The sequence below is a fragment of the Rousettus aegyptiacus genome, unplaced genomic scaffold (assembly GCF_014176215.1).
Source record: "Rousettus aegyptiacus isolate mRouAeg1 unplaced genomic scaffold, mRouAeg1.p scaffold_m13_p_1, whole genome shotgun sequence".
In the NCBI taxonomy this organism is placed as follows: Eukaryota; Metazoa; Chordata; class Mammalia; order Chiroptera; family Pteropodidae; genus Rousettus; species Rousettus aegyptiacus.
In genome coordinates this window covers 157,655,916-157,674,130 of record NW_023416284.1, presented here as the reverse complement: position 1 = coordinate 157,674,130, position 18,215 = coordinate 157,655,916, and the positions used below count along the sequence as shown (strand labels likewise).

Sequence of the window (18,215 nt, the reverse complement as noted above, 5' to 3'; positions counted from 1 at the left end):
TTTTCAACCTATTGAAGCACATTCTCCCATTTATTCCCAAGTCCTGGTATTTTTATTCGGTCTGTGTGGTGTATTGGTTTGATATGATGTCACATCCACTTGTTTAGGACTTAAGTGAAGTTATTCTAATCCACTTGCTTATAACAAAGACAAAAAATAAGTTATTTATAAGTTGAGTTATTTTGATGTATGAATGAAGTAAGTTGTGTCAGGATGTTACTGCTGGGGTTTAAGAGTAAAAACATACGGAGAAGCAGCTATGGCAAGGGGATGTTTAAACTATAAATATCTAAAGGTCATGTGTAGAATCTGAGAATTTGGGGTCTGAGCAAAGACAACACTTTGCCGACTTAAGTAGCTCTCCTAAATTGGAGCTTTAGCTCCTGTCTCGTCCAGGCAACTCCTCATTGACAGTGGTAAAAGTCTCAAAGGGCCTTGCAAATATCATCTTGCCCGCCATGATGTCACTGCTCCTTAACAACAAGGGCTAGCAACAAGGGATTTTAGTTTTTACAAAAGAAGCTTGAAGTCAACTGCAGGTGTATTCAGCTGTCTCTCCAGAGTGCCTGCTCCTAAAAAAAGGTACACCTTACCTTTCACCTATTCTTGCCTGGAACAACAATGTAGTTATCGTCACTTTGGAGTGTTGTTATTTCTTTATCAGCTTATTAAGTGACATTTTCCTCTATGCTCTTGGCTAATAAACTTCCCACAGTAAACCTGTGTTAAATAAATTGCTGGCAAAGACAAAATCGGTCTCTGAGAACAATTTTGCTGCACAAAACAAAACAAAAGAAGTCTGGCATAATCTTCTGCTTTAACTAAAGTTCCTTCAGCGTCTTTACTGAAAACGTTTAACTGAATCAGTTGACTAAGGAGGCTTTTTTTTTCTTCTTTCTTACTGAAGTGCTTTTTTTTTTTTTTAAATGTCACAATGAGTCATGGGACTCATTCCTCATCAGGGTATAGTCAGCTTCTTCATTCTTTCTATAACTACGAGGCATTTGAAATTTTAATGCAACCGCTATCCTATTTGGGGATGTTTTAGGTTGTTTCTGTTACTTTGCAATTACAAACAATAGTACAATACATAAACTTGTACATTTATATTTTGTATTGTTTGGAGGTATATTCTTCAGGATATATTCCTGGAAGTACAATTGCAGGATTAAAAGACAGGTGTACATATAGTTTTGTTAGTTCTTACCAACTTTCCCTCCGGAAGGGTGCTACCAATGTACATTAGCAGTATAACATAGTGCCTGTTTCTCTACAGTCTGACCAACGGAATGGTCATTACATATTTTAATTTTTATCAGTCTGGTATGTTATAAATGGTAATTTAAGGTTTAATTTACATTTTTTCCATCTTTTTTGTGAATTATCTGTTCAATATGTTTTCAATTCTACTACCATTTGTCCCTCAAATTTTGAGTCTTTTATACATTAGAGATACTTGCTCTTTGTCAATAGTATATGTTAAGAATCTTTCCTTCTAAATAAGTAGTATTCTAACTTTGTTTTTGCCACACATGCATTTTCAATTGTGATGTAGTCTTTTTTTTTTTTTTTTTTTTTTTTTTTTTGTATATTGCATTCAGGCAATGAAGTTTAAAAGCCTGTGCTCACACGAAAGTTTACGAGGGAGTCACCCAAATTTTCCTCTTGATTATTTCTGGTTTCATTTTTTTTACATTTAGATGACTAATTAATTCACTCAGAGTTTGTTTTGTGTGGAGTGTGAGAAATGGATGTTATTTTATCTTTTTCAAAGTTGCTACTTAATTATCCAAGCATCACTTACAAACAAGTCTCTGTCTTCTCTAGTGATATGAGATTCCATGTTTGTCATGCACTAAGTTTCCACATGTATTTGGATCTAGGTATGAACCTTCTATTCTATTATTTTGATCTATTTGAGCTGTTATCTGTCCTTGGTTTTTTTTCTTTCTTTAATCAAACATTAAAATTTCATTTGAGTTTACTCTGCCTTGGGCAATTCAACTTATGCTTTATTTTTCATTTCCGAGATAATTTTATTTTCATCTTTTTTTTTCTGAATCTTATTAACTATTTTTTATTTCTTCCTGTTTGTTTAAATTTATGTTTTTAGTTTTTTAAATTTCTAATTCAAGTTGGTTTTCATAATCTCAAAATCTCATTTGAGGATATTTCTGTTTAGACTTACAGTTTCCTTTTGCTTCATGATAATCTTTCTGAGGCAAATTATTTTCAGTTGATTCATGTAAACTTTTATTTCCTGATTTTCTGCAAATGTTCATTGCTGATTTTATTTTTCTCTTGTTCATTTATATTACACTGTAGTGTTTTACAAGCTTTCTAATTAAAAATACCCGGTTAATTTTCTAATTTTCTGTTAAATTTCATAGTCCACTTGCTTTAGCTATTCTTGTTTGTTGGTTTATTTGCATTGATGATGAAGAAAGAGTTGAAAGTCATCTCATTTTGCAGCTCTCATTTATCTTGAAGGACACAAAATTTCCTTCTTTTTCTTCTTTGCTTCTTCTACCCAGTTACCAATGGATATGTTTTTTATTCTTTTTGTCTTTTTTCTCCATAAGAAATTATTCATTTGGAAGAGTGTCACTTGAAATCATACCTCTCCTTTTAATCAGGTTTTACCCTTTTATACAGAGCCTCTATTTAAAGCACAGCCCTAGCCTTTTAAGTTATGCTCATTCTTTGAAATCTGCTTCCTGTAGTTGTGCCCTGAGGTACTCTGATCTGCCCATTGCCTTTTACTATTCTTAGAATAAGGTGGACTTTAATCTTTCTCATGGTCACTCTATCCCAATCTCCAGCTCCTTCGCTAGTGCCAATCCTCCTCAGTCTACCTAACAGTTTGTCTTGGTCTACTTTTGCTTATGGGTGTTGGGGCCTAGGGAAGGCCACCTCAAGATATCTCACAACAGCATATTGATTATTTCAAACTAAAATTATTTGAGAAGCAGCAAGAGGAGGTTTCTGACTCTCCTCTCCTTCTCTAAATGCAGGAAATAGATCTCCATGTGACAGGTGCCCTCCTTGGTCTTGAATACTTAGAGATAACATTGCTAAGAGTTATAAAACCCAGAGTTTAAAAAGCCCGTATAAATAAACCTTGGAGAGCCTTTACTAACTTACTACCTGAGCCCAAACTTTGCTTAGATTTTTTCTAATGAGCACTAACTTTGTCCTGTCAATCACTCACAAATGTATTGGGGTTTTTTTGTCTAAAATGTATTTTAAAAAATGCCTAGTTTGATCATTTCTTAGAACTGCATTTATGATCTGAGAATCACATTTTGATTCTCTTGTGCACGCCTATTAAATTGACTTTTTTCTTTTGTTAATCTAGTTTTGTGTTGATTTTATTTATTTATTTTTTTGGCTTTATTGAAATATACTAGACTACCTGTTGCTTATATTTACATCGTACAATCTGATGAGCTCTTTTCATTTATAGTTGGCATGCGATAATATGCCAGTTTCAGTTGTATAGGATAGCAATCAGAGATCCACATAACTCACAAAGCAATCATCCTACTAAATGTAGTAGCCCTCTTCCCTCTTACATATTTATTACATTATTAACCATCTTCCCCATGCTACACCATACATCTTCACGTCTATTCTGCAACTATCCATTCGTACCTCTTAATCCTTTGCCTTTTTTTTATCCCCCCACTCCCATCCATCTAGAAACTCTGAAACTATTCTCTGTATTGATGAGTTCATTTCCACTTTTCTTGTTGCTGTTGTTTATTTGGTTCTTTAGATTCCACATGTATGTGAAATCTCATAATATTTGTCTTTCTCTATCCGACCCATTTCATTCAGCTCAATACCCTCTAGTTTCATCAAGGCAATATCTTTTACCACCCTCCTCCTTTTAGTCTGTGTGAGTCTATTGTAGGCAGCAAATCTTTTGTAGACAGCATATGTAGAGGTCTTGTTTTCTTATTCGTTCAGCTGCTCTATTTTTTGGTTGGAGCAATTAATTCTTTCCCATTTGAGGTACTTGTTGATAGAAATGCAGTTATCACCATTCTTTATTCCTGTTTTTGATACATGTTTTTTCTTCTTAAAAAAGTCCTTCCAACATTTCCTGTAATATTTGCCTTGTGTTAATAAATTCCCTTAGCTTATTTTTGTCTGGGAAGCTCTTTTATCTGTTCTACGACTCTAAATGATAGCTCTGCTAGACAAAGTATTCTTGAATGTAGATCATGAGTTTTTCATCATGCTGAATATTTTGTGTCAAGCTCTTCTGTCCTGCATAGTTTCTTTTGAGAAATCAGCTGCCAATCTTACAGGTGTGCCCCTGTAGGTAACTAACTTCTTTTCTCTTGCTATTGTTAAGAGTCTCTCTTTGTATTTAACCTTCGGCATTTTAAGTATGTGTCTTGGTGTGAACCTCTTTGGGTTCCTGGTTTTGGGGACTCTCTGAGCTTCCTGGGGTTGTATGTGCATTTTCTTCACCAGGTTAAGGAAGTTTTCCGTCATTATGTCGATTTTATTACTTCTATACTTGTCCGGCTATAAGAACTAAAGAAGAAGGCGGCACGGAATTTTCCCTCTCCCAAAACAAGGATGGGGTTAAAACCTGTATTACTGGTATTTGTTGATTTTTCTCTTTTTACTGAGAGCTATTTTGCCTTTTTGCATTGTCTGTCTTCAAGTGATTTGAGGGTTTGGTTTTGTATAGACATTTTATAGATGTGTAGTTATTTCACATCATCTGGGAAGAAGATTTAGGGAGACTATTTGCTACACTGCTTCTGTTGTACATAGCTACCAGGAAATCCATGTGCTTTTAGATTCAATAAAAACTAATTATGATCTTGGCTCATCAAAGATGTTTTCACTGCCCTGACAATACAACACATACCATCGATCTCTGAGCAAAATTATTGTGACAATTGCTACCATTTGTAAATGCATACTATTCATTGGGAAGAGTCCCAGTCATTTGATATTTATGTTTTCATTGAATCCTCAAATAATTCTGCAAGTGAGTTTTATAATCTTCATTTGAACAATCACAAGGCTGAGGCACGGAGGAGGATAGAAAAATTGCCTGTTCACTCCGGAAAGCAATAGAGCTAAGATTTAGAGTACATCTTTCCTATTCCAGTGCCTATATTATTCAAACCAATTTATTTTTTTTCCCAAAAGTTGGTGGTTAGACTTAGTCTATGATAAAGCTCTGGAAAAGCTTTTGTATGACAGTTTCATGTCGACTCTAGAAATCACTATTCCTGGACAGTTCATTTTTTCTCCTAAAAGAAAGCAACCTTGATAGACTTGACTTTTAAGAATTTATTGTTATCACATGTGGATTAAAGGAGGAGAAACTTAGAATGTAATGTCTGTAAACTTGTGAAAATGCACACAAAAACCTGACAAATCAGTTAAGTATTCTACTCATTGGTTCAGTTTTCTGAATTTTAAATTTTAATTGATAGTTAGTATTTTCTTTTAAAATGTTCTGGATTTGGGTTATAAATCAGCAAGTATATTGATCCAAATTTCATGAAATTAGGTTACATATGATAACCACAAAAGAGCCATAAAAGTTTCATGTCTCTTTATTAATTTCTCAGTGATTTATAACAGCTTAATACAATCTTCTTTAGATCCTAAACATTTTATATTAATGAATTTAAAAATCAGGAATTAATAATTGAATAGAATAATTGTAGCATTGATTCGAATTGACAGTTAGTTAGGAATGCATGGACAAAATCCTAGCAAATGAGCATAAATCAAAAACAAGAGAAACAGGAAAACTATATAGTTATGATCATGTTAAATTTTAAAATTGCTCTTGTTCAACAAATCAAAATAGTGCATTGTTAATTTGTTAATTACTTCCCAAAAGTTTTGAGGTTGCATTTTCAAGAATTTTTTCCATATACTTTAGGATTTCTTTTTTTGCACCTGGCACCTTCATTAAAGTTTCCATTACAGTAAGAGATAATGACCCTGGAAAGATACAAAATTTTTACATGTAAATTTAAGCTCAATTGTTAAAATGTTTATTTTAATGAAAATTCTATGTTCTTTGCACACAAATATTATATGTTCATTACGTGATAATTACACACATAAATTTTAAAATTTAAAATTAATTGATCAGCTCTTCCTATAAAAATTAGTTTAAAAAATTAAGTAACTCACCAGAAAACTGGGTAAAGTTCACAAACACATTCAAAGATTGTAAATTCATATAACAGTAAAGTCACATTTTCTACATAACAAACTAACATAAAGTATTGAAATTGCTATTTAATAGTGGGTTGGAGAAAATAGGAACCTTAATTCATAGTTTCATGACCCAAATGTAAACTCCTGAAAACTTTCTTGAGTGCCATTTGGCAATATATGACCCATCGATGTTAATTCATTTCTGTTCTACAAATTTATTAGTCAAATAATAAATTAATCCAAAAAAAGTTTGCATAAAATGCCATTGGTGATTTATTGTCAATAGCTTATAAAATAATCTCTATAGTTATGGTAAATTTGTTAAATAAAACACTACATATTTTTAAAATAAAAATATGAGCTGGATTGATACTTTCTAATAAGAGAAAAATTCCAAGAAAGACTTTTAGTTAAAAAAAAAAAAAAGTATAGTGCAGAACAGTGAGTGTGATTTTATTGGTGCAAACAACAAGAGTTTTTTTAATTCATTTATTTACAATGTTTAATGTATTAAAAAATTCTAGAAATTTGCACCGAAGACTAATTTTTTAAAAACTGAGTGAAAGGCCAAGAGATATGAATGAAGAGGGATGGTGAAAAAGATTTTTATTTGCATTTAATGCATCAATATACTTAGACTTTTAAAGTTTGAATATATTAAATATACTTTAAAATAAATTAGTAAAAGTTAGAGCAATTAAAATGTGTTTTAAGTAAATAGTAAATTAAGTTTGAAAAAAAATTTGAGAAAGAACTATTTTAAGTTAGATTTGATAATGTACAAAATGTAGCAGTTTGGAAGTACCCAGAACACTTGGTCCCAGTTCTTTTTTTCTTCCTAGACTATTTGAGGATAGGAGGAGAGGGCTTAATTTCCATTTTGTTTTCATAAACATCCTTTACTCCTCTTCATGTAGTTGTAGCATGTTACTTGATTGGTGGGTAAGAGCATTTGGTTCATGTTTCTCAGCTAGCTAATTAGCGGGCTAATCTATTAAAGTCCAAAGACCCAAGAATAGCTGTTTCTCTCTTCTTTTTTATCTAGACTAGCAAGGAAGTTAAGTCAGTTTGAAATCTTTAGGTCTGATTAATTTTTAGTCATCTGTCAACAACAGTAAAGTGCTGACACCAGATTTCAAACTATCCTAGAATATAGATTTCAGTGTGCAATATGGTTTGTTAAGGAGGTGAGCACAGGCTCTAACATAATACAGCCAGAATACAAAATTTTTACCAGCTGGAGAACTATTTAAACTTAAAAAGCCTCTGTTTCTTTATTAGTAACATATTGGACCATTACTGGAGCAAGAAATGGGTATATTTGTATGGATATATTTATTACTCTAACTAATTCAAATAAAATTGTAAATCATATATTTAACGTATTTGTGTTCGCTTTTATGTCTTTCAGATTTGCTTGTGTTTTGCTTGTTTTAAAAATATCAATATTTTATTTGTGTTTTAAGCTTGATTCACTGCATAAGAGCACATCTGAAAAAGTGGGATAATGTGATAATTCAAACACATGATTATAGATCTCTGTGTTTTTCACTCTGCCAGGGAGTCCTACAGTGGAGGGGATGGAGTAGAATAATTCTTCTGTAACTAGCAAGGCTGGATAGAAGGAGCTCACATAAGCCAATTTCCTAGTTTTCTCATTTATCATGGTAGGTTTTCTTTTGAGATTCCTTTATTTTTTTTCTAAATTTAAGAGCTATGTATAAGGGGGGAAAAGATAGACTATTATAACAACAACAAATATATATATATATATTCATAGGTAAAAAAAGAATAGTGGACTTGAGGTAGTGTTATGACTTCATGGGTCAATAAGGACTTGCAAGGGAGGAAAGACCATTAGTAGAAAGATTAAAATGTGTAACATGAATACTCATGGGAAATCATGACTTTCTTTGAAGGTATGCATTGTAATTATCATTATCTCTGATAATCATTATTTCTTCCTTTATTAAGTCAATGTATTATTGATTTTCTTTAAGGTGTTTTTCATAAGCTCCTTACCTGTATAGTAATCCACTTCATAAACAACTTTTAAACCAAGCAGGACCATGTTCTGAAGTTCAGTAAAGTCATTGATGAAGGGGGCTTTATCCCCATCAACGAGCATTCGTTGGGGTAAAACCTTCTGGAATTCGTGTGTTTTAATCAAGGTCGTAGGAAACTCGATTGCTCCTATATATTTTACACTCACAAGCCAGTTTCTTCCAAAACTTGCTTCTGGTTTAGAATAATATTGGAACCTAAAAGACAAATGGAAACATGTAAAGTTATAATTAGTCCACTCACAATTTAAACCTCGTTGTTTTCTAAACAGCAGCAAAAAATCTTCTGCCAACAAACTAAGAATGTAATTCTTAGTTTTAGAATGTTATGGCTTTAGCTCCTCCTACCTTTGATGATACAAATATAGGTAGTTAAAATTTTACATTTGGAAAGGACCAGCCAATCAATTCTTTGTATTTCATTTTGTTTTTATCACTTTTAACAAGAAACTTTATCCTTGTGTATTATATACTAACCAAATATTAGATATGACTAAGTAATATTCTTGAGAAATGTGAAGATAAAGATCAAAGATTCTAAGGAAGCACTTTTTCTAGCCTCAGGTATCCTTCGTAAAACTGTTGATTTCCTGAAGTAAGGAGGCCACTAAGACATTGAACATCCTAGAGAAATAGGTGTGTGATTTTCATATCTAATTTTTTAAATACATGGATTTTTCCTACTGGATGAAGTCTTCTAGTAAACCAAACTTACATATTTGAGGAACAAATTATTACAGTGGTAAGATTATGGGTGTAGTAAGTTTTTATAACTATGTAATTCACAGCTCCTGTCCCTATGAGGTGTCTAAACATGCTGAATATCTCGTGTTATGTGTCTGTGATTAAAATCATGAATAAATTTTTTTTTTCAAAAGAGAGAAATTGGTTACATGTTTTATTTGCTTTTTGGTTGGTTGGTTGCTTGGTTATTATGAAATTTTTCTTCTCAAATTTTTGCCTCTTCATAAAACACTTTTTAAGCCTGCTCATGCCAAAAGATTTATACTTCATCATTAAATGCCCCAATGATTAGATATATTATTTAATGGGAAGGTTGACAGTCACTTCAGAAGAAGAAGAAGAAGAAAAGTATAAGTAAAACCAAAAATCATTGGCTGTATTAAATGAAAAATAATTTGGGATTCGTTCTTACCTATCCTCAAATGCTTTGTGAGTAGTTTCCAAGGTTGAGGTATGTGCGGCCCATAAGTACTCCAACAAGTCCTCAAAGCTACTAGAAGCTACCTTCAAGTGCTATGGTAAAGAAGAGAAATTGATTAATGTTTTAGCAATTATAATAATTCCTCTCTCTACAATTTAATCTTGTTCACATTTACAATTAACAATATTCTACGTGAGAGCAGAATTTTGTTTCTAAGAATTAATTTGTAAACCATCAGTTATTAACTCTGAAAAGTTATAATAACTGTCTATTATTAGTAGTAATATTGAATGCATCCATAAGAAATAAATAGCAAATAGTTTCCCAACAGTCAGCATTTTATACTGGCCAGGAGGACTTTACATTTTTATTACTTTTTTCTCCATTTCCACAGTTGAAATTATCACAAAAGATTAAGATTAAAAAAGAGGAGGAATTATTAGAATATTTAATTTAAGCCTATCTAAAATAATGAACTAATCAGCTATAGAACTAGTAAATCTATCTTTTTAACATTGATATTTGTCCATGTCTAGCTTAAAGAATGTATTTTATTTGGTCATTGAATATTTGGTTTCGATTGCCTTGTAATTGTTAGTTCTACCTATATGTGATCATTTATTAATTCAGTTTAAATAAGTTAATGACTGTCCTAAAATCAACCCTGGGTTGGATGAAAGAGATGAAGGGATAAGAAGTACCAATCGACAGTTACAAAATAGTCACGGGGATGTAAATTACAGCATAGGGAATATAGTGAGGAATGTTGTAATAACTATGTATGGTGTCAGCTGAGCACTAGACTAGGTGGGACCATTTTATAAATTGTATAAATGTCTAACCACTATGCTGTACACCTGAGCTAATAAAATATTGAATATAACTATAATTGAAAATAATTTTTAATTTTTTAAATCTACTTCAAAAAGAATCATAACTCCATAATTACATTTCTCCCCCAAATTATCCCTGGGTTGACCTGAAATTTCAAATAACCAGAATAATGTTTTTCTTCAGTGAGCTATCCTGTGTGCTCTCACATTTACCTACAATTTGCTTAGGATGAGATAAGTAGATAGATTTTGTGTTAATGCTGTATTTGTTGAGAGTTTTGAATGACAATGTAATGCCCTGCGGCAATGTAATAATATTAATATAACTTGCTTAAAATTTACATTTTTATATGTAGAAAAATATTGTTTAATACACACAACAGCCTAAACAAAAGCATTATGCAGAAAAAGAAATGATCTTACTACCTCCTAAAAGTAAATTACAAAATTTAAAAAAGGAACCTGGTAGAAATCTTTCCACTTTTTCATTGCCTTAGGGAAGGATGACTGACAAGCAGCAACAGAAAGACAAAACTTCTTCTGATCCTTAGCTGGTGGCGAAAGTAGGACTTGGTTTGATGATATGCCCATTATTCCAGAATCAACCGCAGCAAGGAAGGGTAATGACCAGAGAAAGTAATTTATGTCTGTAAGAGCGAAATTCCTATGATTACTTTAAGTACTAATAAATGTGATAGAGGATATTTTTTTAAGTAATCTGTAAACTGTTAAGCAAAAACTCACAGATCCAGAAATATATGAAAACAATTACTGCCAACAGAATTGAAAATCTCCATAAGGATTATATATGAATATAACTTTAACATGGTTTGTTAATAAACCTATAATCATAAATAAATATGATTAAAGTAGTTGACTATGATATTGTAAAACAAAAGTAATTGCAATGGATTTAGTAACATTCATTTCTCAAAGTATTAACTAAAAAAGGAAGATAGGTATCTACCTGTATACAGAATGATACAACACCTCTAACTGAGGTTCTACCGTGAAATGTGATTTTTAAAAAAATATTTTAATGTGGTTATAGCATTGACATTTTATATTTTATTTAACCAAGTTTAATGTGCAATCATAATGTCACAGAGCTCTTGTCATATAGTAGGTCGTTAAATCAAAAATATTGGATAAGTGTTTACAATAGACTTTTGGATAACTAAATTAATAATGAATTATGTTTTTTAAAATTTCTTTCTACATATATCCTATTCCAGCAGATTTAAACTTTATAATATAGTTGGTTATAACCATTATATTGATTCCCACTGGTAATGCAGAATGTTCTTCATTATAGACATGTATTCATGAATACAGTCCCACACTCCAGAGTAGCAGGCTAATACTTCAAACTACTAAGTCAATCTGAGAATAAAGAAGCTGGTGGCCATGACTATTTGTGGGTCTTTGAAAAGAACCAATCAATGTCTTATTAGAAAAAATACATAAAGGTGTATATGATGTGTGTCACTCCAAGAAAGTGAAATTTCATGTGGTTTTGTTTCTAATTGTTGGGAATATCTCTAAGACATTGTCTGTACATTAATTTCATTACTAGAACATGAAATAAAATTTAAGCATTAGGAAATATTTTCTGATTATTTTAATATTAAATATCTAAAAGCCTAAATTACTGGTTGACAAAATGATTTGTGGTAGATTAATCTCGTATTTTTACAGGTTTAAAAGTTAAACGCATTTGCTCTGAGCAAAATGAAAAAAAAATATTTTCTTGTTCTCTTACTTCTCACATTTTCTCATTCTGAGACTCTCCATCACTAGTGGGACCTCCCACCTAACTGTCAGTGCTGGTCTGTCAGAGGCCATCATCTTTAGCAGTTCCTTGTTTCAGTCATTCTGTGAAAAGCAGATTATGTCCTAAGGAATTGTTATTGATATCATGGCTGTTAAATCCTGGAATGTGACATGAAGGCCGCAAGGCACATGATGAAATAGATTCTTTTTAACAAAGGAACAGTACTGTTTTTGTTTTGTCTCTATCCGTAAGATTTTATATTGAAACTTTTGTGGAGGGTTGGGTAAAAATTATCCTCTATTTTATTCTTTAAATCAGCCTACCAGCCCACCAGCTGTCCACAGAGATGCACAAATGATCTCCAGATTCATAGCCACAGTCTGTCTCCTGGGTGGGATCAGCTAATCTGCCTAGAAGAGAAAGGATGCACACATTATTTATTATGCACACTTTGAAACTGGTTAATTGTAACTTAATTATGTGCATTTTATTTGCAAAGATGCACAAACATTTATCTTCTTTTTTTATTTTTCAATTACAGTTGACATTCAATCTTACATTAGCTTTAGGTGGAAAACATAGTGGTTAGATATTCATATAACTTACAAGGTGATCCCCCAAATCTTGTACCCATCTGACAGCATACATAGTTATTACGTTACTGGCTATATTCCTAATGTGGTCCTTTATATCTCTGTGACTATTTTGTAACTGTCAGTTTGTTTTTCTTAACCCCTTCACTTTTTTCACCTGACAACCATCTGACAACCATCAGTCTTTTCAAACAGTTATCTCCTTATTTCTCCTGTTTCGTATTTATCTTCCTATCACTCTTTATAGCCTTCATTTCTTGTCTCCAAACCAGTTTTTTTTCCCTTCTTCTAATATCACCACAATTTTCTGCTTTGGATTATCTGTCTTGAATATTATCTACTTTTGTATTCTTCTCTCTTCTACTTCCTTCTCTTCTTCCCTTCAAAATTAGGGAGGCAATATATACACACAGATTAAAAGAGGCCTACTGTCAAACCAGATCCCTGCTCTGCCATCTACTAGGTTCACCTACACTAAATAACTTCCCACTTATGCCTTAGTTTCTTCATCTATAAAAGAGGGATAATAATATTAACTACATTATAAGGATATGTGTCAAGTGATAAAGAACATGAAAAGTGTTTCTTCCAATGAATATAGTCTTTCTTTTCCTCAGCAAAAGACGATTGATATTTTCTCAGTCCCTCTCTTCAACTTTTCATTTCAATTTTGTGTCGTTTTCCTACCTCCCTTGCTCATCCTTTGTTCATCCTCCTGATTATCATACTTTGCTTCACCTTTTCAACTGACTTCCAGTCCAGTTTTTTGTTTTGTTTTATTTTGCTCTTTTCTTTCCTTACTCAGCTATAACTTATTCTCTCAGTTCTGCTAACATCTTCCTTTCCCTGGCTCCCAGTAAATCAGTCAAGGACTCATTCTCATTGACTTTCTCCATCTGTTGTTCCCTTGCCTTCATGCCTCTATCGATCAATATGTTGTATCTTCTACTTTTGTGTCTACTCCTTCTCTTGTGCGCTCAATTTCTTTTCCTTCCCTTTCTCTACAATTTCCCATCTTCATTCTTCGTATGTGAGTGTGTGTGTGTGTATATGTGTGTGTGTGCGCGTGTGAGTTTTGCTCGTCTTTTTTTCAGTTATATCTTCGGGTTTTTTAAAATTTATTTATTGTTTTTATTACCTGGCTTTTCTTAAGCTGATCATTCTCAAAGCAATGATTGATAAAGAACTTGTCAATGCTACTAATCTGGATGAATTTTAGAAGTGTGAAATGTTCTGACTGTTCCCCAAACTGTTAGAGTTAAAATAAGTCTATAAAATTTCTCCATTACTTCTCTTTCATTTCCTTCAGGGGTTGTTCGGCCTCCTCTTTCCATTATACTCCATCTCCTTTGGATTTCACTTACTCCCTCAAACAGTTCACCCTATACGACACTTTCAAATATCACCTTTATGTTGGTAACAATTATTCTTCAGCCTTAAACTCTCACTCTCCTCTCCAACTGAAATAGCTGAAATTGTACACTGATTTTGATACCCATGCAAGGTTAAATATCTCTTTTTCGGTCAGAGGAATAACATTTTTTATTCTTATTTCAACAACTCAGTTCTTCCCTTTCTTCTGTATCCATTCTGAACCCATGTCATGTTATTTTTCCCTTTGAAGAATCTTTCTAGTCTTTGCCATGGACATTCACTCATCCAGATTCTTTATTTCAAATCTGGATTATCTCTACATTATCTGAGGTTGGCCCAGTAGAACCAATACCTTGTTTTAATCCATATAAACCAAATATTCAACAAGGCTTATAAAAACACTTTTAGTAAAATCATACTTGTTCAAGAAACTAAAGAGGTTTTATACTTCTGAAAACCTCAAACCCAAATCTTAAGCTAAATTTACCTAACATTCCAATCAAATTAATTCTTAAATACCAGTAAATATTTTGCTTTAACTTACTCTTTCATTGATCAACCAACAACGCCTTCCCCCTCAGACCCTTTCTCTGGGTCATCTCTTCCTTTTCCTGACCCTTTAACACACATACACACACATACACATGCATACACACATACTACACTCCATCACACATACCTATGACATGCTGTTTCCAGGCTCTGTCCTTTAGATTAATTTCTCATATTATTTAATCAGAAAAAAATTTCTAGTTGCGGACCTAGCCACTAGTATTTTTTTTTTTAACATAAGCAGTTATTTTCAAAAAACAGCCAAGCCTTCTATTTTCCCAGTAAAATTCTGTCCACATTGCAAGTCCTAGTTCAAATTCATTTTTTCTGATCCCTGCAGCTAATTCCGCTGTTTCTTGTTTTGCGCTTTTAAATTTTATCCAAGAATTGTTATTTATTGTTCTCTCTTTAATTTTTGATATCTTTCTTGTTCCAGTTGTTTCGTAAGATCTTGGATGTCAGAGAAACTGTCTGAAATATTTATTTAAAACCCTGCCACCTTAACTGCTGTTATAAAATGCTGGACACATTTAAGCCCATCACTAAGGCTTGACCTTAATGTGTAAATGTAATAAAAGAGTAAGAAGGACATTAATCTACCAGCCAATTCATACCACAGACCTACGGGCACCCTGAGGCTGGAATGCCTCTCACAGTGAAAACTACGTTCATGAGTTCCCTTGGACCATGGTCTTTTTGACCCTAAGGAAAGCCAGATAAATAGGAGTGGGTTTGAGTCTCAAGACATCCCCTGACAAAGATGAATAGCTTGCCCAACTCAATAGATCCTGCATGTGATCCCTGCTCAGATCTCAGATAAACTTGGATCACCCCATATTTTTTTTCCATTAGAACAGAACTAACTTTTTTATTGGTGGTATTATCAGTATGAAATAGGCAAGAGACATACTGGAATGTACCTTATTTTCAAAATTATTGGATTATTTGCAGAGAAACACTCTTATAAATAAGATGTTACTTGTTAACATCGCCTCCATCATCACGTATAGATAATCACAATTAGAACTCCAAGGAATTCAAATTAATTTTATATCACATTCTGTTTTTATGTATATTCCCTTTACTGTTTTTGTTCCTCCAGTGCTTAGAATGGAGTCTAGCACTGAGTAGAAGTCCCATAAATACTTGCATAATGCTCAATAGATTAGATATAAAGTCTTTTGTGTTTGACAACTATACTATATGCCCCTTTGTACTTTCTAGTCAAAACAGGCAACACATAAAAATATTTGTGGAGGAAAAAAAGGAGAAAAGGAATAGTTATGTGAGAGAAGAAGGGAAAAGAAAATAATCAGCTTTCAAAACCATTGTGTGGTATATACAGAGTCCCATTTCCCAATTACTACATGGTTATACTGGTAGATCATTAGAACAAAAATAAGAGTCATTCTTACCTGAAGTATATTGCCAGCCGTGCTGCAGAGGCAATCCCCATAATAGATTTAGTTTATTTTCTGGTCCAAATTTTTCAAAATAACTGCCCGTCTTGTTCAGCAGGATTTTATATGCCCCCAGTCTCTCAGGATATACCCAAGGATTCACAATGTACTTTCCATTCTCCACCTTGTAGTCATTGAGCTGGCTAGGACTCTCCTCCCACAGAGGAGGATACAAGTCTGAGAGATTGGATGCTTCTGCTAAAGAAACAGAAAAGCAGCCTGCTAGTACGAAGACCCAAAAAGGAAGGAAAGTCATTATGACAAAGCTAGAAATTAGGATCGTGGCAGGGCTTTTTATTGGGAAATGGAGGAAGAAGTTTGGTATTGATCCTTTTATCATAGGCCAACATACCAACACTATATTGTTTTCCCTGGAAACAATAGAGATAAGAATGCCTTCCCACCGAAAATAAGGTGCCTTCCTTGTGAAATAACATTACAAACACAGTTGGTCATTTATGTAATAGTTTTAAAAAGCAATCAAAAGCTTTAATTTTGAATGAGTAAATATTTTAATTACTTTTAGTAACTTATTATATTTATATTGTATTTTTATGCTTATTAAGTACACTCCTGCAGATATATCTTTACCTTATTTATCTGGAAATTAAATATACAGACATGTACTAATCTTTGCAGAAAAGAATTTATACAGCAGGCCTGAGGTTGCTATCATTTAAAGAATATATACTTGCAAGGTTGATCTTTGGCTGGCATCTGTGCACTTAGCTTTCAAAGTTCCTAATCAACAGTTAAATGACAAGAGTAATGTACTGTTCCTAGTCTGTTCAATCAATATGGTTTATACTTAACATCTGCTTTCCTTGCAAAGTCTGAACTTTTTTATATGTGATCAGCTCTACCTGATCAGTCCCCAATAAACAGCTTGAGCATTGTTTCTCTAATGGGCATCTCTGGGCAAGCATATCACACATATGTTGCTACAGTTTTATTGCTGAAAAAGATAGTGTGACCATTTAGGGGAGGGAGAGAGCATATGAAAACATACACATATATTCCTCCAGACTCAACCTGTGTCTTTTTTCTTATGGTTCTGCTATGTATCCTTGTTACAACCTTGCAAAGAATCTTAACTATGAGTATGTCTATATGCTGAGTCTTGTGAGTACTTCTGGAGAATGTCTGAACACAGATCCCTGAACAAAAAACTTCAGAGACCCAAAGTTTTGGTCAAGATGGCAGAGTAGGTAAATACTGTGCTTACCTGGTCTCATGACTACATCAAAATTGTAACTAACCTACAAAATCTAAAGTCTATTTGAAAAGATGTTCTATAACTAAGGTTATACAGAAGAAGACACAATGAAACTGGTAGGAGTAGCGAAATGGTTGGTGACTGAGAATCAGGAGGAATATCTCAGCTGTGGAGGCTGCCAGATGAGTGAAGGGCCCAGCTTCACAGTCAGGTCCCCAGCCCGGAGCACCAGAGCCAGGGATAAAATGCTTCGCAAATTCTGGCTATGAAAACCAGTGGAGATTGTGGCTGAGTGAAATGGAAGTCTGTGGGAGTCCTGGGTACTCTTCCTCAAGGGCCCACGCATGGATTTACTTGCTGCCAGGCTCACTCGCTCTGATCTCCAACTCTCAGGAAGCAGCTCAAAGGCACCAGGTCATTTGAGGAGAAACCGAATTGTCAGAATGAGTACTAGGAGGGGCAGCTTCCTGCCACAGAAGTCCTGGCTGAGGGTATTGTTCCTTTGTTGAATCTTCCCTCATCCCATCATGAAGACCATGCAGACACCGTATCTGAATTTTCATCAACCCGGTTAACACCATTAGCCCTGCCCTGGTGATTCCCTAAGATTCCGACCCACCCAACTTGTAGGCACACCAAAGCCACTTCCAGTGGCTTTTCCACAGAAGCAGACTGTCTTGGATCATGCTGGAAACTTTTCTATAATCTCTCAAAGGTTCACAAACCCTAAGCAAGTAGCATGTATCCTTGGTATGCCTCATACCTCTTGTTAAGCATCCCCAAACCCCGTACTAGTGGCAGCTGGCCTTAGTTTGCAAGTTTGCCTCTCCTAGGCACCTCCAAGGTCAATGCAGGTGGACGATATCTGAAGATCACTTCATGGCTCCTGCCAGGTGACCCCAAGCAGGGCACAGGCAGTGGCTGAACTTAGTCTGCAGCAAGGCCCCTCCCAGAAGGCCCAAGGGCCAGACTGCC

The 18,215-nt window shown here is 33.8% G+C and overlaps 1 protein-coding gene across 1 annotated transcript; it reads right to left on the bottom strand.

Moving 5' to 3' along the window:
* Positions 1 to 376: 376 nt before the first annotated feature.
* CUNH6orf58 (chromosome unknown C6orf58 homolog) lies at positions 377 to 16,280 on the bottom strand. Its single transcript, XM_036238615.1, has 7 exons — positions 15,980 to 16,280; positions 12,369 to 12,455; positions 10,734 to 10,918; positions 9,430 to 9,530; positions 8,233 to 8,471; positions 5,906 to 5,988; positions 377 to 487 (listed from the first exon to the last, which is right to left on the bottom strand). Exons 1-7 carry the CDS (start codon positions 16,278 to 16,280, stop codon positions 377 to 379), a joined length of 1,107 nt encoding a protein of 368 aa, XP_036094508.1.
* Between the last annotated feature and the right edge of the window lie 1,935 nt (positions 16,281 to 18,215).

Bases quoted from the DNA above. Each gene is read 5' to 3' on its own strand.
- CUNH6orf58 (XM_036238615.1), bottom strand. From the start codon at position 16,280: ATGACTTTCCTTCCTTTTTGGGTCTTCGTACTAGCAGGCTGCTTTTCT. The intron at 10,919-12,368 runs GTAGGCTGATTT...TCGCTCTTACAG, and splicing joins TGTGGACAGCTGGTGGGCTG to ACATAAATTACTTTCTCTGG. The intron at 5,989-8,232 runs GTAAGGAGCTTA...GTATCTTTCCAG, and splicing joins TGAAGTGGATTACTATACAG to GGTCATTATCTCTTACTGTA.